Here is a 24301-nt window from a genome sequence, read left to right as displayed (position 1 = left end):
TTACCTTAACTATTAGAATGTTATGCAGCATATAATTTTCGAAAAATACCATAGACTACCGAATCCCAATACGTAAACAATATTTGCAGATATTTGTATGTGCATAATTACAAAGGCAAATAGCACTTTGAACAGAATAGATTGATTTTCTACGAATTCGGCATAAATATTACGTTCTAAAATATTTACGTATGTCTACAGGGTGTGTCGAAAAATTCTCAAATATTGCGATAACAATTTTATGTTGTTTTAAGCATTTTCTATACATCTAAAGTCGATATTTATTCTGAAGTTTTCTATTTACTCAAAACCAAACATATTTTATGATTTATATCATTAATAATTAAAAAATCGATAGCCCCTATAAGTTTAATGCATTTAACATAATATTATCTCTAATACTTATATAATTACCTGCATAAATTCTAAAATTAATTAGGTACATAAACCATACTCGTCCATAAATATGTTTTTTTTTCTTCACTGTGGGAACCACATTCAGTCACAAAATTGGGAATCAATGCGTTGTTGTCAAACTTCACAAACAGTCTGTATTTTTCTTTTATTGAAAAGGAAATCTACAAAATAAAAAATTGTCAATGGCTTTTTACTACTAAAACAAGTTTGCTTAACCGACAAAAAATGCTTGACGTTTCAAAAGGTATATATCTTTTTACGTCGTTAGAACCAGAAAAAATTGGCGCCGGGAGGCACGTATAGCCTTCCATACTAAAATATGTTAATAAAAAGATGGTAGGCAGTTCTTTTAGTTTCAATTATCTCAAAAACTGCGACTTTGACTGATTTTGATGTTATTACAAATTTTGTTGGAAATATTATTTCTAATCGTAAATTGAAAACCGCGTTTCGCTAGCTTCTGTAATTTTGTAGTTACGATTTTTTTTAATTTTTAACCCCCTCCCATACCCCCTTACTAACCCCCACCCCCACTAAAAACTAATATTAACACCCCTTCAATTATAACTATAAATTGGAATGCGATTTAGGGAAATCGTGTACAAATCGGCAACGGCGCTTAAGAAAGCCGGCGGATGGTAATTAACATTCCTGAAGACCTGCCATCAAGCAGAAGACCTAGAACAAAGATATCTGTGAATGCTGGGCCGGTCCTTTCCCTATATATCTCGGCCTGGCTTCGATAGACTTTGTGGCGATCGCCAACGAGAGCCGGTTTTAAAAAGTATATGCGTCATCCACCCGGTCCCGAACACCATTAATTAATCCATTATTTCACGTCCTCTTACTTCACTAATCCATCATTTTAATCCATCAATACATTACCATAATTATATATTTAATAGGGTTCCTTTTATCTAAACTATTTCTAAGATCTTTCTATGTTTCGAAAATCTATAGTTTTTTCTTGTTTTTCTAATATTTTTATCGTCAATGATTTTTAGGACTGTGCTGCCACCTGTACGCCACTAGCCTAACAAAGTGTAGTAATATTTCCTACAGTTTTCTATACCAATGTCATTTCCCAAAATTTGAAAATCAAAAGAAACTTTTGTTTCTATAGTAATTTGTTGACAATTTTTGTCACAAATTAATTTAAAATCTTTATACACATTTTATTTACAAGCATTATAAAGAAAAACCCATCAAAGGACTTTATAGAATCTATAAATTGGTGTGAAGATATTCTCAAGAAGCATATGTGAAGAAGATAGGATTTACGTAAGTTTACCTTGCTTTTCCTGAGCAGGAAAACATCACAAAAATACTAGAATAAGACAGGTAAATCAAATTTTTATGTATAATTCCTGAATTTTAAATTCAAATCTGGCTATTTACCGGTGTATAGTTTCCTGTTTACTTCTACATTTTTTCTCAGCTGTTGGACATCGTCGCACGTTGCCAGACTTCGTCTTCCATCCCTATCGTTCACGACAATTTTACAAACTTATTTGTTTTAAATTGTTTTAACTTTCCTTATAATCATATTGATTGAAATTTTTAACTGTAATTTCATCTGTTCGTTATTGTAGATTTCTAATAGAATATCTATTTAATATTTATTTAATATTTTTCTCGAAATATTAAGGTTTGTTGAACGAAGTCTGGCAACGCAGCTGCGCACTGGACTGCATCTGTCAAAATCCAAACGACCGTTGGTGATTTTTCCAACGGCCCTTCCTGGGTGATGATTCGGTCCATTTCATCGCAGTATTTCCGGTTTTAATCAAGTACCAAAGTACTTTTTAACTAGCTTTTCGGTATTTATAGTTCTTCTCCTTCGATAAAATCCGATTGATGGCCAGTTTAAGAATCTACGAGGACCAAGAGAACCAAAAGCCCGAGCAAGGTCGATCCAAGATGAACGCCATGCTAAATGGAGGGAATCTCAATCAGAAAAGATCGGTTTTGGGCGTTATTGACGGAAACAGGAACGAAAATAATGGACAGGGACTCAAAGTCAAACAGGTAAAACTTTATTTTGTTTAATTATTTGGTTATTACCATATATTTGAGGGTGTATGATGTTCGGTTGTGCATGGCTTCACCAGACATGTTTGTCTTGAAAAAACGGCTTTTTAATATTGTATTTGTGAATTTATGGTATGAATTCGTTACATTGTACTTATATTTGTACTTGATTAACGTAAGATATCGATCTACTAAGTTTAAAAGAGCATGGCTGACCAAACAAGTTCAAATCGTAATATTTTCTTTTTGACACTAAATATTGCCAAAAAATGAGTTAATTTGTGCAATATATTCGTTCTACTGAACTCATGGAGCTTTTATTTAACTTTTTGAAGAATATAAGGTTTTCTATCTGTTCACAATAGCATGCTCGAACTCGAACAAATTTATTATAGTGTGTCCAACGAATCGAGGAAGATTTTGTCAGATGACAGCCAAAAAATGACAGAAAACACAATTTACTGGTTCATTAAAATGACAGACAACTGTCAATGTTATCCTTTTGTTGGACAGGCTGTAATTTTAAAGTTTTGTTTTTTAATACATGATCTCAATACACATCTCAATCTCAATTTTTGTGAACTCGTTCATTAGGCAAAACTATAAAAGCTTCATCAGTGCAATTCTAATAGGATTACTAACACTTGGTGAAGAGCAAATGCAAGAACAAAACTCTCTTGGTCTTGCATTATCCAGCCTTGGTTTTGCTGCAAGACTCCTGCAAGTCTTGAGCTATTTTTACTAGGGTTTTTTTTACATAGAAAATCTAAAAAAAAATAATAACTAATTGCTGTTTGAACACCTTTAGTATATGTACTTCACTATGCTTTTTTTTTGTTTTTTTTTTATATTTTATTCTATACTTTTTTTCTCTTTTTTATGCTTTTTTTTCTTTTTATTATTTCTTTCTTTTTTACTTTTTCTTTAAATTATTTAGAAGACAAGAAAAATGTAGTAAAATACTGTAAATTTTGTAGCTGTTTGAACACCTTGTATGCAGTTCAAAAATAATATACAGGGTTGTTTACCACATACAACACGGAGTATTGTAGCTAAACGATTAGATTTTTACAAATTATAAGTTTTGGGTTCGTTGAAGGACTATTAGAGCTACACTTTAAAAATAATTTTACAAGATACAGAGTGTCCCAAATAAGTAAAAAATATTATAGTTGTATTTTTTTAAATGGAACACCCTGTATATTATTCTATTTTTAGATTCTATGATTGAAATAAAGGTACATTTTATTAAGGTACATAACACTTAAACCTAACTACCGTTTTTGAAATATTTTCAATTTTGTGAAACTGCCATAAAAAAATTAAGGCTTCATTTCTCCAAGGGTATCAAAGTTTTTAATACTAAATATTTACTGAAGATTATTTATTGATGAGATATTGTTTTGCAATAATAAAAATTAAACTACCTTATATAGAGTGTCCAAAAATTATATTAAATAATTACTACCTTTAAACGGCAATATCTTGTTTCATTTAAATGGGACACCCTGTATATTTTACGTGAATCAGATGCACAATTTAATTGTCTATCAAATTGTATTATACCATTTTTTACCTATCTCTTCAAGTCTTCGTAGAAAATGAATTTTCTTAAAATTTAGACCTCATTTATCACTATACCCATGACATTTTAGATTATTTTTTAAAGCAATATAGGTATGTACAAAATGTACAGGTGGTAAAAATAATAATATTTAAGCCCATTTGTTTACAAAAAAAAAGGATGAAGAACTTTTCTGTTTTAAATAAGCATTCATCAAAATATGAAATAAAATTTATAATATATTAAATACAATTTGATAGACAATTAAATTGTGCATCTGATTCTTGTAAGATATACAGGGTGTTCCGTTTAAATTAAACAAGTTATTGCTGTTTAAAGCTAGTAATTATTTAATAGAAATTTTTAGACACTCTGTATATGGTAGTATTTTGTTTATTATTAAGTAATACAATATCTGATCAATAAATAAACTTCAGTAAATATTTTGTGTTGAAAACTCTGATACCCTTGGAGAAATGAAGCCTTAAAATTTTTACTGCAATTTCAAAAGTAAGGTTGCAAGGGTTAAGTGTGATAAGTCTTAATTCTTAATCAAATTTACCTTTATTTCAATTGTAGAATATAAAAATAGAAGCTGTAATACTCCGTGTCGTATGTGGTGAACAACCCTGTATAGTTCGATCTAAAATAACATTTTTCTCTAATCTAGCCCTTGGGCGAATCAAAAATTTCCAACCTCCCCAACTACATGCAGAAAAAGGAGAACTGGAACTCTCAGAAGGAAAACAACAGAAAAAACATAGTCAACCCCATCATCCCTGTAGCCCAGTTCGAAGCCTTCAAAGTATACGAGGATGAAGAAAAACTGGCCAAAATCGAGGAACGCCTCAAAGCCAAAAGCACCTCAAACGTCTACAAAGGTACCGCCGAAGATCGGTTCTTCACCAAAACCGAAGTTGCCGAACTTGAAAGGAAAGGAATTATTCCTTCTTCGAAAAACGAACCGGTACCCAGCCCAATTCCTAGTCCTATGAGCATTGAGAAGGCTTACGAGAACGAGTTCACCGAAGAAGTCGTTTTTCGAAGAACAGAAAAAAGTAAAGATGATTTCTTCAACATGGAAGAGTACAGCGTTGACATCTATCGGTATTTGCGCGAACATGAGCTGCGCAACAGGGCTAAAGCTGGGTATATGAAGAAGCAACCCGACGTGACAGCGAACATGAGGTCGATTCTGGTGGATTGGTTGGTCGAGGTTGCGGAGGAGTACAAGCTGCACACTGAAACCCTGTATCTGGCTGTCAATTACATTGACAGGTTCCTGAGTTATATGTCTGTGGTTCGGGCTAAGCTGCAATTAGTCGGGACGGCTGCAATGTTTATAGCTTCGTAAGTTTTTTTTTTTTGAGGTTAAACCCTAGATCATATACCGCGTGTTGCATCGTCGGACGGGACATAGGAAATCCCATGTAAGTTTTAATGGGGTCAATTATTGGCTTCCCTAATTATTTTAGAGAATAATTCTATTTAGGTTTATTGAAGAGCACTAAAACCCACATTCAAAAGAATAACTTTTACGTTTACAAGTTATCGCCGATTTCTTTTTAAATATTTCTCCTTTCTTATGGCCCTGTATTTACTTATGAGCACCAGTCAAGGTAAAAGATAACTGTCAAATGAAGTTATCGTTTCAGAAATTTACCTATTTAGTGCTTTATTATTATTGAAAACTCATTCCTACATCGGAAATCTTAAAGATGTATTTATAAATACAAATTAATATGAATTAAAGTAAAATAAAGTAATCAATTACAAGGTTAACTATAGTATTATTACTATATTCAATAACTTATTAATTTAGGTACTATTAAATTGTTAGAACTTTAGGATTTAAGAAGATGTTCAAATATTCCTCCATTGACTGCTAGACAATAGCACAGGCGATTATAAAACTCTATTCTTACATTCGCTAGTTGGTAAACTGAAATTCTATTGCATTCGGCAGAAATAGCATTTTTTAACTGGTCTAGATTTGGGTATTTTTTATCCTTGTATAGTCTATCCAACGAGAAGATCCTTGACAGTGATAGATGTGTCTGTCATTTTAATTTCAAAGTAGTTTATTTTATTTTACAAAGAAATAAGTTGGTACAACTGGAACGCATAGCAGGAAATTAATATATATGTATTTAAAATTTGACTTACAAGTAACTTCAAAATATTGTGAAAAAAACTGTATAAAACTGAAAAAATGTAATCGAGTTATTTTATTTAATAAAAAACGGTATGTGTTAATACAAAACAAACAAAAACAAGACACCACATACCAAAAAATATAAAAAAAAGAACTATTTCTTACTTTCAAGCTTTATGAAACTTCCCGCATTTAGGATTATATTTATCAATATAACTTATGCACAAATACAAATTTGTAATATTCCGCAGGAATAAATAAAACAACATAAATAAAACAAACTATTTTATTAATATTAACACCAAATTTTATACCTCACAGGTTGATTAATTAACTTTAATCTTAATTTTTTTAAACCAGTACCTTTTGATATTATTTTTCTGCAGTACTACAATCCATTGTTTACCTATCGTGTGATGTCGATATTTTACAACTACTCCAGTTTTTAGTATGTTTAGTATGGTCCTTCTACCATATTCGAGATGCACTTATCTACGACGAGATGGTATACGAACTTTATTGATAGTAACTTTATTGGTGTATCTGTATAAGACTTTCTGCCTGGGCAGCGAGTATTAACCATAAACTGTGCTCTGGGTTCTACAGTTAATTTTCACTCGATTTTTCCTCCACTTGACTTCAAAAGACACAAAACACACGTAATAACACGAATCAAAATGCATCATCTTCCAAAACGCAGGGTATTTGACAAAAGTTGTCACAAAATTATAACCTATAATTTGGCAAGACTTTGACAAACGTCAAAAATCTAAAGGCGAGTTCATACGCATCGGCGTCCGTTTGTCGTTCATCGTTCCGTCAAACCAATAAAATTGAAATACGATCTGTCATTTTTGAAATAAACCAATAAGACTGGTTAAAAACAAGTGACGATGCATGACGAATTTATATTTAAACCCATCCATAGTTAACTTAAAAATTATTAGAAATTTTTTTAGTAAAATAAATAGATTGGTATGGGACGTCATCTGCTTTTCTTCTGTCATCGTCTGTCGAAATCTTACCTGAGAAAAAAAACAGTATATATCCTGTTTTTTAAATGGCCCCAGAGAAAAAAATCATTAAATCGAAATATCAGGAGACCTTGCTGGCCAATTTACTGCATGATTTAGGCCAATAACGTTTCCGTTAAAACTATTGTCTAAATATTCCCGAACAGCTAGGGTACTATGTGCCGGGTAGCTATCCATTTGGTACCAAATTTCCTGATTTTCCCTAGTGGCATCATATAAAGCAGTTAAAATATGATTTTGGAGTAGTTCCAAATAATATTCTGCATTTAAATTTCGCGTACTTTCTTGGTATATTGCGTCCTTGTTTCGACAAACCTGTGTTGGTTTTCTTTGTTCCAATATCGGTAATTTTGAACATTTGGTTCATTATTCAAGGTAAACGTGCATTCGTCAGTGAAACATATGTTTTTTAAAAGTTCCCTATCCGTGTTTGCTCTTTCCATCATATCAAAACAAAACGCCTGCCGCCGTATTTCGTCCCCATCTCGTAGCTCTTGGTGCTTTTCATATTTGAAGGAATAGTATTTATGTCGTTTCAAAATTCGAAACGCTGTAGTGTGATCTATTCCTATTTCATCCTCAAGTTTCCTTGTGCTGATCTTTCCATCGTTCTCTTCCACGCACAATAAAACTTCCAAGTCGGTATCATTTCTTGCATCTTCTCTTTGTTCCTGCCTTGCTTCACATCTGCAGTTATTTATTAGGGTACCTTTGGTCTGAAATCTCTGGATATTCTTTCCGATTGTAGATTTTCCATGTATCGGTCTATTCGGATACAGAACAGCAAAGATGTCTGACACCTTTTGATAACTATTTCCTAGATAATACCATTTAATCATCAATACTTTTTCTTCGGTAATGTAATTCATGGCTAATATTTTCATTGTAGGTATGAGTTTTTAATAATAATAATAAAGCACTAAATAGGTAAATTTCTGAAATGACAACTTCATATGACAGTTATCTTTTACCTTGACTGGTGCTCATAAGTGAATACAGGGCCATAAGAAAGGAGAAATATTTAAAAAGAAATCGGCAATAACTCGTAAACAGGCTAATCAAAATTATCTAAAGTTATTCTTTTGAACGTGGGTTTTAGTGCTCTTCAATAAACCTAAATAGAAATATTCTCTAAAATAATTAGGGAAGCCAATAATTGACCCCATTAAAATTTACATGGGATTTCCTATGTCCCGATAAGTAAACCGCTATGGAAACTGTCGCAAACATATCAACGACTTCCATTTATCTTCTTTTTTTGTCGCACACGCGGTGCTTCTACTCGTGGTCTATCCTTTTCGAGGACCTATCGTCCGCGCGCCAAATTTGAACATTAATTTTAAAAATTTAATTTGTAAAATGCTTATATTTGAACAATAAATTGAATGTTTACACCCCTAAAAGTTAAATTATATAAAAAAATACATTTAGCCACTCTGTACGAATATCAATATTCTTAGGAAATCTAACCAGAAAGTATACATGTGGCCTGTGATGTGGCTTAATATAAATAAAAGTACAACTGAGAGAGAGAATACTTCACTTGCCTATGAAAAGATAATTCGGGGACTTTTATATTATTAGAGCTTTCACACACTAAACACTTAGTCATTTTTATGAGTATTTAGAAAGTCCAACGAAAAAAAAATAGAAATATAGTGCACAAACATAAAATTAACTTCTTACTGAACACACTTGTATTCTTGGCTATATAAAAGCGGTCGATAAAAGAGTAATTAACACAATTTTTAAAATAAAAAACGCAAAAAACAAGCGTCGTTACACAATGGAAATAAGTAAAAAATGTGTGTATACCTATGTGGCGAATTCATCTATTCAAAAAAATCCTTATGGGTTTTTCGCCACTGCACTGCAAGAAAATCTACAAAATAAAATAGTTATTTTTTGTAAACACTTCTGCGTTAAACCTAAACAGACGCTGCTTGTCAGAAGTTGTGTTTACAGTAATAAAAATTTGCCTAACAAAGAAAAAAATGCTTAACGTTTCGGAAAGTTTTCTCTTTCCGTCGTGGGAAGCAAAAAAAAATATAAAGAATTAAGAAAAAAACTATTTAAAATATTTAAATTGAACTATTCGAGAACACTTTACTTTTTAAAACAGATACGTCTACAAGAAATCGTTGACGTTCTGTTAAAATGACATTATATTAAGTTAAACTTCAAAATTAACAATTACTACCTGATAATTACTTAATAAGGTAAAACCAAAAAACCCAAACTTTCTGTATGATTATTTTTAAATTTCACGTATGTTATGTTTATTTATGTAATCTTCTTTAAAATCAAAGAAGCGATTGCCATACATTACTAACATCTACAGATGCATGAGCAATACATTTATTTTTATTAGATTGAATTAAAAAAGCCTCTTTTATTTTTCTTTTAGAGGCTATCGCTTCTTTCATTATAATTTTGGCGTTATTAAAATTTATTCTGTGCCCTGTGTGTCATGAATGCTGACAAATCTTAGATTTGTGAAAATCTCCCTTTCTTAAATAATCTTTATGTTCTTTAATTCTAACATTTAAGGGTCTAGATGTTTCACCAATGTAAAATTTATCGCATTCACAGGGTATTTAGTATATTACATTTTTTGTTTGTTGTTCTGTATTCATTGGTTTAGTATGTGATAAAATTGATCTAAGCGTATTTTGTGTTTTGAAAGATGTTTGTATGTTATATTGTTTTCCTATCCTTCTTATTTTTTCCGAAACGCCTCGTATGTAAAAAAAAATGTAAAGTGTTATATACCAAATACCCTGTGAATGCGATAAATTTTACATTGGTGAAACATCTAGACCCTTAAATGTTAGAATTAAAGAACATAAAGATTATTTAAGAAAGGGAGATTTTCACAAATCTAAGATTTGTCAGCATTCATGGGACACAAGGCACAAAATAAATTTTAATAACGCCAAAATTATAATGAAAGAAGCGATAGCCTCAAAAAGAAAAATAAAAGAGGCTTTTTTAATTCAATCTAATACAAATAAATGTATTGCTCATGCATCTGTAGATATTAGTAATGTATGGCCATCGCTTCTTTGATTTTAAAGAACATAACATAAATAAACATAACATACGTAAAATTTAAATATAATCATACAGAAAGTTTGGGCTTTTTGGTTTTACCTTATTAAGTAATTATCAGGTAGTAATTGTTAATTTTGAAGTTTAACTTAATATAATGTCATTTTAACAGAACGTCAACGATTTCTTGTAGACGTATCTGTTTTAAAAAGTAAAGTGTTCTCGAATAGTTCAATTTAAATATTTTAAACAGATTTTTTTTTTGCTTCCGACGACGGAAAGAGAAAACTTTCCGAAACGTTAAGCATTTTTTTCTTTGTTAGGCAAATTTTTATTACTGTAAACACAACTTCTGACAAGCAGCGTCTGTTTAGGTTTAACGCCAGAAGTGTTTACAAAAAATAACTATTTTATTTTGTAGATTTTTCTTGCAGTGCAGTGGCGAAAAACTCATAAGGATTTTTTTGGATAAATGGAAATAAGATTATGACAATATATGATGACAATGAAAAGTTGGTTTCTATAACAATGTATAATTTGTATTTTCTAAACCGTATAAAGTTGTGACTATTTTGGAAATACGTGCAACTTTTAATGCGCATGCGCAAAGTAAGGTCCTCGAGAAAGGCAAACCTATTGCACGTTTCATAAGTGCAATAAAGAAGGTCTGAAAATGGCATGCCGTGATGTTGGGGACATAATTTTTAATGCTAAACTTATGGCGTTGATTTATCCACGTAAGAATTGGGAAGATACGCAACCTAATGGACGAATAATTATTACGTTTCAAGCGCTGTACGGTGGAGACACCAATCGTTCTGCGGTCAACGCATAAAACACTTATTTTCTCTAATTCGGCCAGCGAAGGTATATCGAAGACGGCGTGGATCTGAAAGCGACAGTGTTGCCATATTAAAATGCGTAACATCTGTAATACGTTTGACGAAAATATCTTTGGATGAAAAATCCGCGTTTATGTATTGAAAATTTATTCGTGTTAAACATAAAATAAACAACAAAAATAAAAATTCTTTTATAGGTACTGAATATGTGTCATATGATCGAAAAAAGTAGTTTAGATGGCTTGGATATTTACTATAATATTTTACATATGAAATAAAAGCGATTTTTATTTCCAAGCCAACTCTGACGCCGTTCTTTCTTTAATCATATAATCTATTAAATTGTTTAACGATAGAAAATCCGTATTATTAACGTACTGTAGCCAAAATCCGTAAATCTACGGATTAATCGGTAGTTCTGGCAACACTGTCTTCGGCAATCACTCGCTCTGTCGACTGAAAACAGAACTACGGTACAGTATTCTTTGCTGCGCTGTAAACGACTATCGGTGCGCAGCGGCGCCGAGCTAAACTAAATCTCGGAATTCTCGGACAGGCTGACGTAATGTCAGCTACATCTCAGACAGGTTTTGTACCATGAAATCGTCCATTATGTTGCGCATCTTCTTATTTTTTTTTTAATCAACGGTGTAAGGTTATTTTTGTATTTTTTTTTAGTAAATATGAGGAAATTTATCCTCCTGATATTGCGGAATTTGTTTACATTACGGACGATACGTATACGAAGAGGCAGGTGATCAGGATGGAGCATTTGATTGTGAAGGTTTTGGGTTTCGATTTGTCGGTGCCCACGCCACTGACTTTTATCACGTCGATGTGCAGCATGAACAAACTTGAGGAGAAGACTAAGTTTTTAGCAATGGTAAGTGATTAATTTGGTTTAAAATTCTATTAACACCTTCTAGTCGTATTTGTTTTGGGTGTCCTATAATTTTAGGGCCTAGATTATTATTTTTAGTTTTTTTATTGTCACCGGTTTCTTTTTCCTGATTATAATACTCTTTTTTTCTCAGTTTTCTTTGACATTTAAATCCATGATTAAAATTCCTTGATTTAAATCATAGTTATTTTTTATACAAGACGATAAAATTCGTTGAAAGACTATTAGAGCTACAATTTAAAAATATTTTTACAAGATACAGAGTGTCCCAAATAAATAAAAAATATCAAAGTTGTATTTTTTTAAATGGAACACCCTGTATATTATTACATTTTTAATTTCTACGATTAAAATAAAGGTAAATTTGATTAAGGTTTATTATACTTAAACCTTACCGTTTTTGAAATATTTTCAATTTTGTGAAATTGCAATAAAAATTTTAAAGCTTCATTTCTCCAAGGGTATCAATGTTTTTAATACTAAATATTTAATGAAGTTCATTTATTGATCAGTTATTGTGTTGCAATAATAAAAATAATACCACCTTATACAGAGTGTCTAAACATTTATTTTAAATAATTATTAGCTTCAAACGGCAATAACTTCTTTAATTTAAATGGAATGCCCTGTATATTTTAGGAGAATCAGATGCACAATTAAATTGTCTATCAAATTGTATTATACCATTTTTTACCTATCCCTTCAAGTTTTCGTAGAAAATGCATTTTCTTATAATTTAGACCTCATTTATCAATATATCCATGGAATATTGACATTTTAGATTGTTTTTAAAGCAACAAATGTACAAAATGTACAGATTAGTAATATTATCGTTTTTAGCAAAACGATAATATGACTAGCCCATTTGTATGCAAAAAGAAAACTATTTAAATCTTTATAAAAGAGTATACCATTAATTAAATATAACACCGTTATTTCCGCCCATATACTAATTAATGACATACTTAATTGTGTTCGTTAATAAATTATTATAAATAAATGTGGATTTTTGAGTCAGAAATCAATATAATAATAAGTTATCAAATTAAAGTCTTTGTTGTTATAAATAAGCATTTATTAAAAAATGAAATATCATTTTTAAGGTGTTATTTTTTATCACACTGTCTAATGCCCATACAAAATTCAGTTTTTTAGTATTTGGAGCAATTATTATTAATCAACGCAAACAGTCAGTTAATGTAGTTTTAATACTGGAATCATATTAATTGGTCCTCTTTAACAAATATTTAATCAGTTTTTTTTATTTTTTAATGAAATAAACGAATTATATCGACAATATTAGTATCTGTACTCTTTAAAAATTTGGTACATCTTTAAAAATAATCTAAAATGTCAATAGTCCATGGGTATATTGATAAATAAGTTCTAAATTACAAGAAAATGCATTTTCTACGGAAACTTAAAGAGATAGGTAAAAAATGGTATAATACAATTTGATAGACAATTAAATTGTGCATCTGATTCTCGTAAAATATACAGGGTGTTCCATTTAAATTAAACAAGTTATTGCCGTTTGAAACTAATAATTATTTAAAATAATTTTTAGACACTCTGTATAAGGTAGTATTATTTTTATTATTGCAACACAATAACTGATCAGTAAATAAACTTCAGTAAATATTTAGTATTAAAAACTTTGATACCCTTGGAGAAATGAAGCCTTAAAATTTTTACTGCAATTTCACAAAATTGAAAATATTTCAAAAACGGTAAGGTTTAAGTATAATAAATCTTAATCAAATTTACCTTTATTTTAATCGTGGAAACTAAAAATGTAATAATATACAGGGTGTTCCATTTAAAAAAATACAACTTTGATATTTTTTACTTATTTGGGACACTCTGTATCTTGTAAAAATATTTTTAAATTGTACCTCTAATAGTCCTTCAACGAATCCCAAACTTACAATTTGTAAAAATCTCATCGTTTAGCTGCAATAAGTACTATTTTATCTTCTATTTTTGATAGATATAAGGCAATTTTAACAGTTGCTATGAAAAAAAGTTGATTTAAATCATTGCACCCTGATAAAAATATATTTTTTTTCTAGTTTCTTTGCGAACTAACCCTTCTCGAAGGCGAAACCTACCTCGAATACATCCCCAGCACTCTGGCAGCTAGCGCCATAGCCCTCGCGCGGCATACCCTCGAACTAACCCCCTGCTGGCCACAATCTTTCACCGAGACCACCATGTACACCCTGGATCAGCTCCAACCCTGCCTCGAATTCTTGCAAAGGGCCTTTTGCAAAGCGGCAACCAGCCCTCAGCACGCCATACAGGACAAGTACAAGTCGCAGAAGTTTTTGCATATCTCACAGGTGCCGCCACGGGTGGATCCGTGGATATTCGCCAAAGAGGTTTGTCCTGGAAGGGGGTAAAAAAAAACCGGCGTCGTGGAAGCCTTGTGGCTGGTTTGTTTGGCCTAGATTTTTTTATTTTTATTTAGGGTTATTTTGTTTTTTTTTTATGTTTTTTTTCGTGTTGTTGAGGCGATGTTTCGGGCCAAGACTGGTGCCTTATATCAGATAAGAGTGTGAGGAATTGTTTGTACAGGGTGTGACAAAAAAAAGTTTGCAACAAACGGGAAGATTTTTTTTATTAAAGATGATACACACTGAAGGAATTTTAGGTACTTTTTCTAAAAGTTGTTAAAAAAAAATCTCATTTCTTTACGGACGTTTTTTGTCACACACTGTACATAAAAACACAGTTAAATGGGTCTTGAATGGATATTTGCATTTTATTTCAAGTTTACCTCTATTTTTGGACAAACAAATAACTTTATCAGGTGTCCTTGTAAAAAAAGTCAAGTTGAGTCAAGTTAATATTGGAATGGTTAATATACAGGGTGTGACAAAAAAGGTTTGCAACAAATGGGAAGGTTTTTTGCTACTGGACATGCTGGAGAAATTCAGTGTGTGTGAGTGATTTTTTTTTAAGAAAAATTCTTATTTGTTGGGGTCTTTTTGGGACACACTGTACATAAAATTCAAGTTTACCTTAATTTTTTGACAAACGAATAACTTGATCAGGTGTCCCAGTAAAAGCAAGTTAATTATCGGAATGGTATATGTGTATACAGGGTGATGCAAAAAACGTTTGCAACAAATGGGAAGATTTTTTTTATTAAAAGAAAAATTCTTATTTGTTGGGATCTTTTTGGGGCACACTGTAACATAAAATTCAAGTTTACCTTAATTTTTTGACAAACGAATAACTTTATCAGGTGTCCCAGTAAAAGCAGTAAAGTTAATTATTGGAATGGTAAATATACAGGGTGTGACAGAAAAAAGTTTTGCAACAAATGGGAATATTTTTTATTAAAATGATTTTTTTGTTACTGGACATGCTGGAAAAATTCAGTGTGTGTGATTTTTTTTAAGAAAAATTCTTATTTGTTGGGATCTTTTTGAGACACCCTGTAGGTAAAAACATAGTTAAATAAGTCTTGAATAGATAATTGGCATTTTAATTCGTGTTTACCGACGGTAAATTTTTTGACGGAATAACTTTATTAATACCCTAGTAAAAGCAGTCAAGTTGATTTTCACAATGGCAAATATACAGGGTGTGACAAAAGAAAGTTTGCAATAAATATGAATATTTGTTATTAAAAATGATTATTTTTTCGTTGTTGCTGGACGTGTCGAAGAAATTCTGTGTGTGAGTGATTTTCTCTTGGGATCTTTTCGAGACACCCTGTAGATAAAAACATAGTTAAATAAGGCTTGAACGGATAATTGCATTTTAATTCTAGTTTTACCTCTATTTTTTGGCTAAATAACTTTTACGTGAGGTGTCCCAATAATAGCAAATAAGTTCAATTTTTCAGAATGTCGAATATATAGGGTGGCGCAAAATAAATGATTAAGTAAATAGCAGCTTGTTAAAAAAATGGGATCAATATTTTTTGTAGTATGTAATTTTACAGAGTATTCCAAGACTTGTTTAATTATTTTTTATATTTACAATCACTTTAAACAAAAATTTCGAAAAGATGTAATTCTTGTTATTTTATACTAATTTCTGAAAAATCTCTTGAAATTATAAAAAAAATCGGTTATTGTCTCTATTAATATTGATAATGAATTTTACAAGATAATATTAAAATATTTGTGTCTTTCTTTGTTTTTTAAGCAAAGCCATTTTTTTTCCTTTTTAAGTTTGAATTAAGTGACAATGACATTCACTTGACATAACTCTGACCCACGGATAGATCTGACTTTGACATCTGTCAGTTGTAATTATTTTCAGCCAGTGTATTTTCGATTAAAACTAAAAAGTTGAGATGCTTTTAATGTCGTAAGATTTTTAAAAAAAATCGACGTCATGGTAACCTTTGAAATGAAAGTCGATAGTTTTTATGGGATGTCTATTGTGTTTCGTTTGAAATTAGCATAATTTTTTGTCAGAAATCAATAATATCTTTTTTTCGATTGTCATTTCAAAGGTTACAATGACGCCGTTTTTTTTCGGTCAGAATATAACAAGTTGGTGAGAATTTAATCCCTGAATATAATATGACATTAATTGTCAAGGCTGTCTTTAATTTTAAACAGGCTTATGAGCAGAAACGACTCAATCAAAAATAGAATTAACTAGAAATTAATGCTGGCCGCTCTGTACACACAGCGTTGCCATATCGTCGCATTTTACTATAAACTTTGACTATTCAAGAAGCTTTGCGTGAAAAAAATTTAGCATAATAATTTCTTTTTAAGGAAAATTTGCAAATTTTACTTTTCAACCCAGGGAGGGCCGTTAGATAGTGTTTTCTTCGCGTGCCATGTTGCCGGTTGTCGCAAATTTTCCCTCAAAACACCGAAAACTTGTAAATATTAGGATAATCGTCTTAAAAGTAAAATCAGTTTACACCAGACAATCCACAAAGAAAAATTAAAAATACACATATTTAATAATAAAGGAAAAATAAAAATATCTGGTGTCAAACTGCTAATATAAAAAAAAAATTCTGTGGTTTTTTTTATTTAATTGATTCTAACAAGTCTGTAAATACTATACGTCACAATTTTTAACATACCGATAAGTTTTTTTAGATTTAAAATAATTTTTATTATAGGTTTGAACCAAGAACAGATATTAAAGTAAGTGTTTTCCTAATACATTGATGCCAGTTAGTCAAGCCATATCTGATAAAATAAGAAAATATAGACTTAATGTTAATCCTAGAACATCACTTAACGTCGTTTTTTTTTGTAACAATAGCTGTGCCATTATTAATAAGTTAGTTAAAATAAAAATACATGGATCTGATATAAGTAAACATGACAAATTTCATTACTGTAAAGCTTAGATATTCTTATAACTTGATTTTAAACTCAATATAAAGATCTGAGAAAATTAGAAACGATATATAATCTCATTTTTTACCTCTCCTTTTACACGTTTTTTTCTTTTCTATAATTCTTAAACAAGAAAAAAATAAGTTATAAAGAATCAAAATTTTTTATCGATTGATTGATTTTAGTATAAACCTGTACAGATAACTTATAATTTATTATTTTCGAATATCTACATTTATTATTTGGTTTTTCACAATTTTATTCTCTATAAATATTGTTTTTTTAGGCTCTTGTCTCTCGTTCAAATATGTTGTTGTTTTGCCATAATATTATACGGATTATATATAATATATAGTTTGTTCTGTGAGACTTTGAATATTTAGGCTAGATTTTTTATACTTATATAATTATTGTAATAAGATTTTTTATAAGAAAAACTATTTCGTGTGTTTTATTTCATGTGGCGTAGGAAGAAAACCGTTTTAGCTTCAGCTGTGCTATACAGGGTGGACCTTAAATGACCAGTTATTTTAATTGGTGGTAGTTGTTGTCCAAGGAAATGTATTTTCTACTTTCCAGTTTAAAGTAAATTTGGAAATAACAGTTTGAGAGCCGCCGAGATATTTTGGGAATCAATGATTTACATTTTGAGAACCGCCGATATTTCAGCCGTTTCACAGCTTTTTCAAAGTCCTGTGTTGCCAAATCGACAAGATTTGAAAATTCGCTTTCAAAATTCTTTTTTTGTTTTTTTTTTCATAGAATTTTATGTCTAAAATTTAGAATAATATACTGCAAGTGGGTTTCTGTTTAATACAATTTGGACGTGTGAAAAAAAGTAGAAATAATATTGAATTTTTATTGAAAAGGTAAGCATAAACAGAATATATAAAAATTACAAATGTTTGTGAGTAAAACATGTATTTTCTACAATTGAAACTATTTCTAAAAATTTAAAATAACTCTTAAGTCCTCAGATTTGTTGAAAAATAAGTGTAAAAAATATTTATACCATGCGTTTTATTTCTAGAATTGTTAGGATTACGTTCTGAAATGAATAAAATTAATTTTTATATTTTTTTGTGCAATGAATTAAAATTACTGTAATCTTATTACACAAATGTCAAGAACGTGGGTAGCGTAAGAAGTGGCAACATTGCACAGCCTCAATATACGTTATGTCAAGAAAATTTAAGAACAAGAGTCTGCGGCTCAAAGTTTTTAAAATTCCCAGAAAAAATCAGTTTTATGTATTTTTTTATTAAATGGCGTTTAGGGGTCGACCCGATAGAAATAAAGAACAATTATCTCTTTAAAGCTACCTTGATGCCGTTTTTTTTAACCGAATGATATTTTTTATATTACTGGAACTCTAATGTGACTTCAATACCTACTATGACAGTTTTTTTATTCTATTAAGGATTAACCCTGAACGTGTTTTTGACAATTTAGTTAAAACACAAGAGTAGAAAAATATGGGAAACTTAATAAAACACTGATTGACCCTAAAATATTTTATTTAAAGCATTTTTTCTTAGGGGTATATTAATGTATATTTTATTTAAATCATTCTAGGTCTAGGTACTTAAAAATAAATATATTTCTTGTCTTTTTACTTGAGATTTGTGCAATCTATTAGGTAAAAAAATTATTTACAAGATATTTTTTTAAAAAATATATCACTGTGCATTAATTCCAGCTTTTTCGTGAAATTCTTCATCATTAACCACGAAATCTTTGAGTAATAATTCTTCGTCTTCTATCATTCCCATATCTTTCAGAGCCTTTTCTAAGACATGTTCTTTACAGCCTCCAGCTGCCACAATTATGTCCAAAAGGTCTTCCAAAATATTTTTTTCATCCTGTATAAAATTATTTTAAAATCTAGAAAAAAAAAAACATTTTATTTCGAGTTTACCTCTAACTGTTTGAGTCCCTTATCAATGATTTCTACTGAGGGATGTTCTGAAGACAGATCTTTAATGAGTAAAGATATATCGGCTACTACGAATGCCATAGATAAAATTCCTGATATTTTGGCGAAGTCCTTCATTAAAGTTGGTATAGTTCTCCCTTAAAAAATGTAAATTTTAGATTAACTCCTTAAGATTATAAAGGGTGTTTCTTAAAGAAGTGCAAATATTTTAACTTGTAATGTAATAAATGCCGATTTTAGTTTTTATTTTGTACTTTGTACTAAATTTTTAGAACCATAGGTTCATTTGAAATTTTCAACTTATATTATTTTACACGTAAAAATAGTTTTTTACGTCAAGAACTTTTACCCACCCATCCCTGATAAATTCAAAAACTGACATAATATAGCCGTACTCATTTTTTATATTTTACAGTTTCAAAAAAAAGTTTAGGCAAAACATGAAATATAATTTTTTCATCTTACTATTTTACAGTAAAAATAGTTTTTTCCGCCAAGAACTTTTACCCACCCATCCCTGATAAATTCAAAAAAACTGACATAATATAGCCCTACTCATTTTATATATTTTACAGAGTTTCAAAAAAGTTTAGGCAAAACATGTAATGAATTTTTTTCATCTTATTATTTTACACGTAAAAATAGTTTTTTACGCCAAGGACTTTACCCACCCATCCCTGATAAATTCAAAAAACTGACATAATATAGCCCTACTCATTTTTTATATTTTACAGAGTTTCAAAAAAGTTTAGGCAAAACATGAAATATAATTTTTTCATCTTATTATTTTACACGTAAAAATAGTTTTTACGCCAAGAACTTTACCCACCCATCCCTGATAAATTCAAAAACTGACATAATATAGCCCTACTCATTTTTTATATTTTATAGAGTTTCAAAAAAAGTTTAGGCAAAATTTTAAATATAATTTTTTCATCTTACTATTTTACACGTAAAAATAGTTTTTACGCCAAGAACTTTTACCCAGCCATCCCTGATAAATTAAAAAACTGACATAATATAGCCCTACTCATTTTTTATATTTTACAGAGTGTTGCAAAAAAAAGTTTAGGCAAAACATGAAATATAATTTTTTTCAACTTACTATTTTACATGTAAAAATAGTTTTTTACGCCAAGAACTTTTACCCACCCATTCCTGATAAATTCAAAAAACTGACATAATATAGCCCTACTCATTTTTTATATTTTACAGAGTGTTTCAAAAAAAAAAAGTTTAGGCAAAACATGAAATATAATTTTTTCAACTTACTATTTTACATGTAAAAAATAGATTTTACGCCAAGAACTTTTACCCACCCATCCCTGATAAATTCAAAAACTGACATAATATAACCCAACTTATTTTTTATTTGAAGCCTGTTTTTGTATTTTACAGAGTGTTTCAAAAAGAAAGGTTAGCAAAAATATGAAATATATTTTTTCAAAATTATTAAAAAAAAGAAAAACTTAGGATTCTGTGTATTGTCAGTTGCATACGTAGATTTTTCATTACCTGTCAACACTAGTTAACATAACATTATTATTTAGTTTAAAGCGGTGTATACCTGTTAATCCCAGCACATTGTAGACAAACTGAAAACTCTTCTCAGTTATATGGAAAGTCTTGCCTAAAACAGGCAAAGTACCAATGGCAATATGTTCTAAATGATGCAATTTTGCGGCAGTACTCAACGTAGTTAAAACTGCATTAGTTGGTTTTTCTAAAATGTTTATAGCACCTTTTGCTATACCTAAAAAATATTTTGTTTAAAAAAAAGACAAAGACGGAAAAAATAATTATTTGCCTTCAATTATAGTAGAAATGGCAACATCCCTGCTTACTCCTTCTGAGACAAGCTGATCAATACACTCGTTGAAGTGGGAAAGACTTTTTTGCATCCACACATCAAACATTTCTTTTTCTTTAGAGAGGGTTTTGATATCTTCCATAATGATTGCTGTTGTTTTATAGTCTACATAGTCTGTTATCACATTAGTCAGGCTGCCTGTTACTGACATAACTGCTCCACCTAGTATTGTTAATTTAAAAGAAAATTTAGTGTTTTCTTACACTAAATTAAACAAAAAAAATGTGTGTGCACTATGTGTGCGTATTTGAAGTGAAACTTCATACTAACAGTTATTAAAATGAAGAATCTGAAGGACATGTTTGGAAAAGTATAGTTTGAAATGTTGAAAAAGTAAAATAAATTTAAAAATACTTTTTACGCGTAAAATGGTTTTTACGGGTGATAAGTAGTTTTTACACGTAAAAATAGTTTTTGCGTGTAACAAATAATTTTTTACAAGTAACAAATAGTTTGTTATGCGTAAAAATAGTTTTTACTTGTAACAAATAAATGTAACCTATAAAACTATTTTTCACGCGTAAAAATAACTTTTTATGTGAAACAAGTAGTTTTTACACGTAAAAATACTCTTTTATGCGTAAAAATAGTGTTTTAGGTGTAGCAAATAGTTTTTACGTGTAACAAATAGTGAAACGTAAAAGACTATTTTTCCGCGTAAAAAATAACTTTTAATATGCTCTAACCTGCTCCTAGTATCAGGGAACTTCCTGCAGTCACAGGGGCCCATGCCAGAGACCCTACAACCAGTGCAACTCCTGTTGTTCCCACTACCGTGCCTGATAATTTGGCAACGTTGTTTTTATAATGGTAATTTTCAGCTCTAGTCCTGATTTCTTTTAATTTATCGATGATTTCCTCGATTTTTTCGATGTATTCTTGAAGAAATGTGGTGTAGTGTTTACGGATTGGTGAAGGTTTAATATCGTCTTCTAGTGAGGGATATAGGGAGTTATAATCGGGAGGCGTAGAAGAAGGGTTGTTTTGTGTAATAGGAGGTGTATTATTTTTATTTGGAGGGTTGCTGTTTGTTGCTGTTAGTGGTTCCTAAAATTAAACAAAAATAAGAGAGATAATACCTGTAGTTGAGTTATAAATTCATCCCTTTCAGGGAATATAAGTATAGTAGAGTATGAAATTTTGTTCAAAGGTTATAACATCAGTGAAAGCACAATAGATTTTTTTATCCCTTTAGGGGGCAATAAGTAAAGATAAGTAAAAATTACGAATGCTCAATAATAATGTCGTCAACTAATATTTAATATAGACATTATAGAGCATTTGTAATTTTAGTTTAAAGAGGAAAATGTCATGGGCAAAGGCATTGTCCTTGAATATTTATATACAAAACAAACAATATCAATATCAACCACAGAAATGACCTTTTGACTTCCTGGTACATGCGATTTGTGAGTATAAATAAAATCTTATCAAGTAAAACCTTGTTTTATTCTGTACTGTATGTAGTTATTATGAAGCTTCTAAAGAGTTCAATAAAACAGAACTAGTATATGCAAAAATAGCACCTAAATACTTGTAATATGTTATGAATACCGTTATTATAGTTTAAAAAATTTATATAGTAACAATTTTATTTACTTACATTGTACAAAGTCGCTATATGAGGTTCATGCGTGGGAAGGTCTGGATACAGACTATTTTTTGATATATTTTTCTCTGCCATTCCTGAAATTTTAAAGAAAGCATTAAAAATAAGCGCTTTCAACAAAGATACGATGTGTGCCTTGAAGATACCAATCAAAAATACGACGCAATAAGTACGATTATCGCTACTCACCTTCCATTCTATTGCTAGCTTTATGAAGAGAATATAACGTCTAGTTTATATAATCATGGGTAAAAACTGCACAAAAGGCGTGTAATTTTCACTATAGACGCTTATTTAAAGTTAAAAATATCTGTATTTATATTTATCTTGTTTACAAACAAAGAACTTTTCTTCCAGATGATTTTGACAATGGCATTTGGAGTTCGAAAGGAAAAAAGAGAATTATTAATTTAGATTATCTGCGAGAGATGGCGCATGTTTTAAAATAATAAATAACTTAGGCTATTTGCTAACAGATGGCACTATCCATATTAACAGTAAAGAAATCTTTTAATATATACTTAAACTATTTTTTCCTAGATGGTGCCACAGTTTTAATAAATTATAGTTTGGCTATTATCTCTTAGATGGCGCCACATTTTAATATAATAGAATTCTGTTAATTGGAACCGTGACTATTTCCTAATAGATGGCGCCATATATTTTCAATGTATTAGTTTCGATTGTGGCGGCTAGATGGCGCTACAAGCTACACACTACTTAAAATGTTTGATTTTTCAGTCGAAAACAATAAAATACGACAAAATTATTGTTTTTTTTTGTATTAATCATATATCTTCTTATCCATGATATTCTAGTCTATAACTGAGATGGCGATACTGATTTAAAATATATTTTTTATCGTTTTTAAAAAAAAAGCAAGGAAAATACTTGTAATAAATTGCCAATGATATCAATAAGGCAATGATAGTACTTGGGTTCGACGTATCTTACAAAAATTACAAGTTTAATACATGAAATGTTGTATTTTCTTTTTTCCTGACAAATTTAAATTTTTCGTACTGTACGAATTAGAATCATCAAAGAGAGAGAATAATCAAAGATTTTCAGATGGTTGTTTCATGACATTCTTCAACACTTTTAGACTCAATTCCTCATTTTTTCTTTATGTTTCTCTCACTGTTTATTCTGTTAATTAAAAAGTCACAACGCAACAAAGGCGAACAAAAAAAAAGAATCTTAAAAAAGCCAAACGCGAAGGTTTATAAGCTTTGGCTCCTGAAAGCCGAAACAGTAGACCCGTCATCCGCGGGGCTTTTCGTGTTGTTTTTTTCCATCTCCTCCTCATCAGAGAGCACCTCATCGTTTTTGGTTGAGCTGGCGCGTCTCTGCCCGAATCGAAATTTTTGAAATCTTAATTTGAATGACATGAGTTTAAATAAAAATGATAAAAGGCCTGGGTCGGGCCGATGGTGTGCCCGAAATCGAGATGAAGGGTACCAAGAAACCGCTCGTGATAGATGTTCAGTTTAGCGTTATGATGGTACCGAGGCAGGGTCGTACTCAGAGGCCAGTGTCCAGTATACATTTTTAGGTTTCTAGA

General features: G+C 30.4%; 2 protein-coding genes across 5 annotated transcripts; one reads left to right on the top strand and one right to left on the bottom strand.

Moving 5' to 3' along the window:
• The first annotated feature begins 1537 nt into the window (after positions 1-1537).
• LOC115890334 (cyclin-A2) lies at positions 1538-17762 on the top strand. Of its 4 annotated transcripts, none has more exons than XM_030910525.1 (5): positions 1538-1698; positions 2248-2445; positions 4683-5362; positions 11773-11977; positions 14068-17168. In XM_030910525.1, exons 2-5 carry the CDS (start codon positions 2275-2277, stop codon positions 14395-14397), a joined length of 1386 nt encoding a protein of 461 aa, XP_030766385.1. In that variant the 5' UTR covers positions 1538-1698; positions 2248-2274; the 3' UTR covers positions 14398-17168. The 4 variants fall into 4 exon arrangements, with proteins under 4 accessions (XP_030766385.1, XP_030766384.1, XP_030766386.1 ...); XM_030910524.1 differs by having other exon boundaries at positions 1538-1758; XM_030910526.1 differs by lacking the exon at positions 1538-1698 and having other exon boundaries at positions 2131-2445; positions 14068-14430; positions 17100-17762.
• A 1239-nt stretch (positions 17763-19001) lies between these two features.
• On the bottom strand, positions 19002-23128 carry LOC115890340. The gene is made up of 7 exons (XM_030910532.1): positions 22927-23128; positions 22732-22814; positions 21815-22175; positions 21066-21290; positions 20826-21011; positions 19241-19395; positions 19002-19184 (listed from the first exon to the last, which is right to left on the bottom strand). Exons 1-7 carry the CDS (start codon positions 22931-22933, stop codon positions 19002-19004), a joined length of 1200 nt encoding a protein of 399 aa, XP_030766392.1. The 5' UTR covers positions 22934-23128.
• Between the last annotated feature and the right edge of the window lie 1173 nt (positions 23129-24301).

The sequence above is a fragment of the Sitophilus oryzae genome, unplaced genomic scaffold (assembly GCF_002938485.1).
Source record: "Sitophilus oryzae breed Bouriz unplaced genomic scaffold, Soryzae_2.0 scaffold_863_pilon_pilon, whole genome shotgun sequence".
Taxonomy (NCBI): Eukaryota; Metazoa; Arthropoda; class Insecta; order Coleoptera; family Curculionidae; genus Sitophilus; species Sitophilus oryzae.
This window is presented reverse-complemented; position numbering and strand designations above follow the sequence as displayed.

What these genes read in the sequence shown, in the direction of transcription:
- LOC115890334 (XM_030910526.1), top strand. Translation starts at nt 2,275, where the DNA reads ATGGCCAGTTTAAGAATCTACGAGGACCAAGAGAACCAAAAGCCCGAG. An exon ending in AGGGACTCAAAGTCAAACAG is followed by an intron (nt 2,446 to 4,682) that starts GTAAAACTTTAT and finishes TCTCTAATCTAG; the next exon opens with CCCTTGGGCGAATCAAAAAT. An exon ending in GCTGCAATGTTTATAGCTTC is followed by an intron (nt 5,363 to 11,772) that starts GTAAGTTTTTTT and finishes ATTTTTTTTTAG; the next exon opens with TAAATATGAGGAAATTTATC.
- LOC115890340 (XM_030910532.1), bottom strand. An exon ending in CATTTCTACTATAATTGAAG is followed by an intron (nt 21,012 to 21,065) that starts GCAAATAATTAT and finishes AATATTTTTTAG; the next exon opens with GTATAGCAAAAGGTGCTATA. An exon ending in AGGGACTCAAACAGTTAGAG is followed by an intron (nt 19,185 to 19,240) that starts GTAAACTCGAAA and finishes AATTTTATACAG; the next exon opens with GATGAAAAAAATATTTTGGA.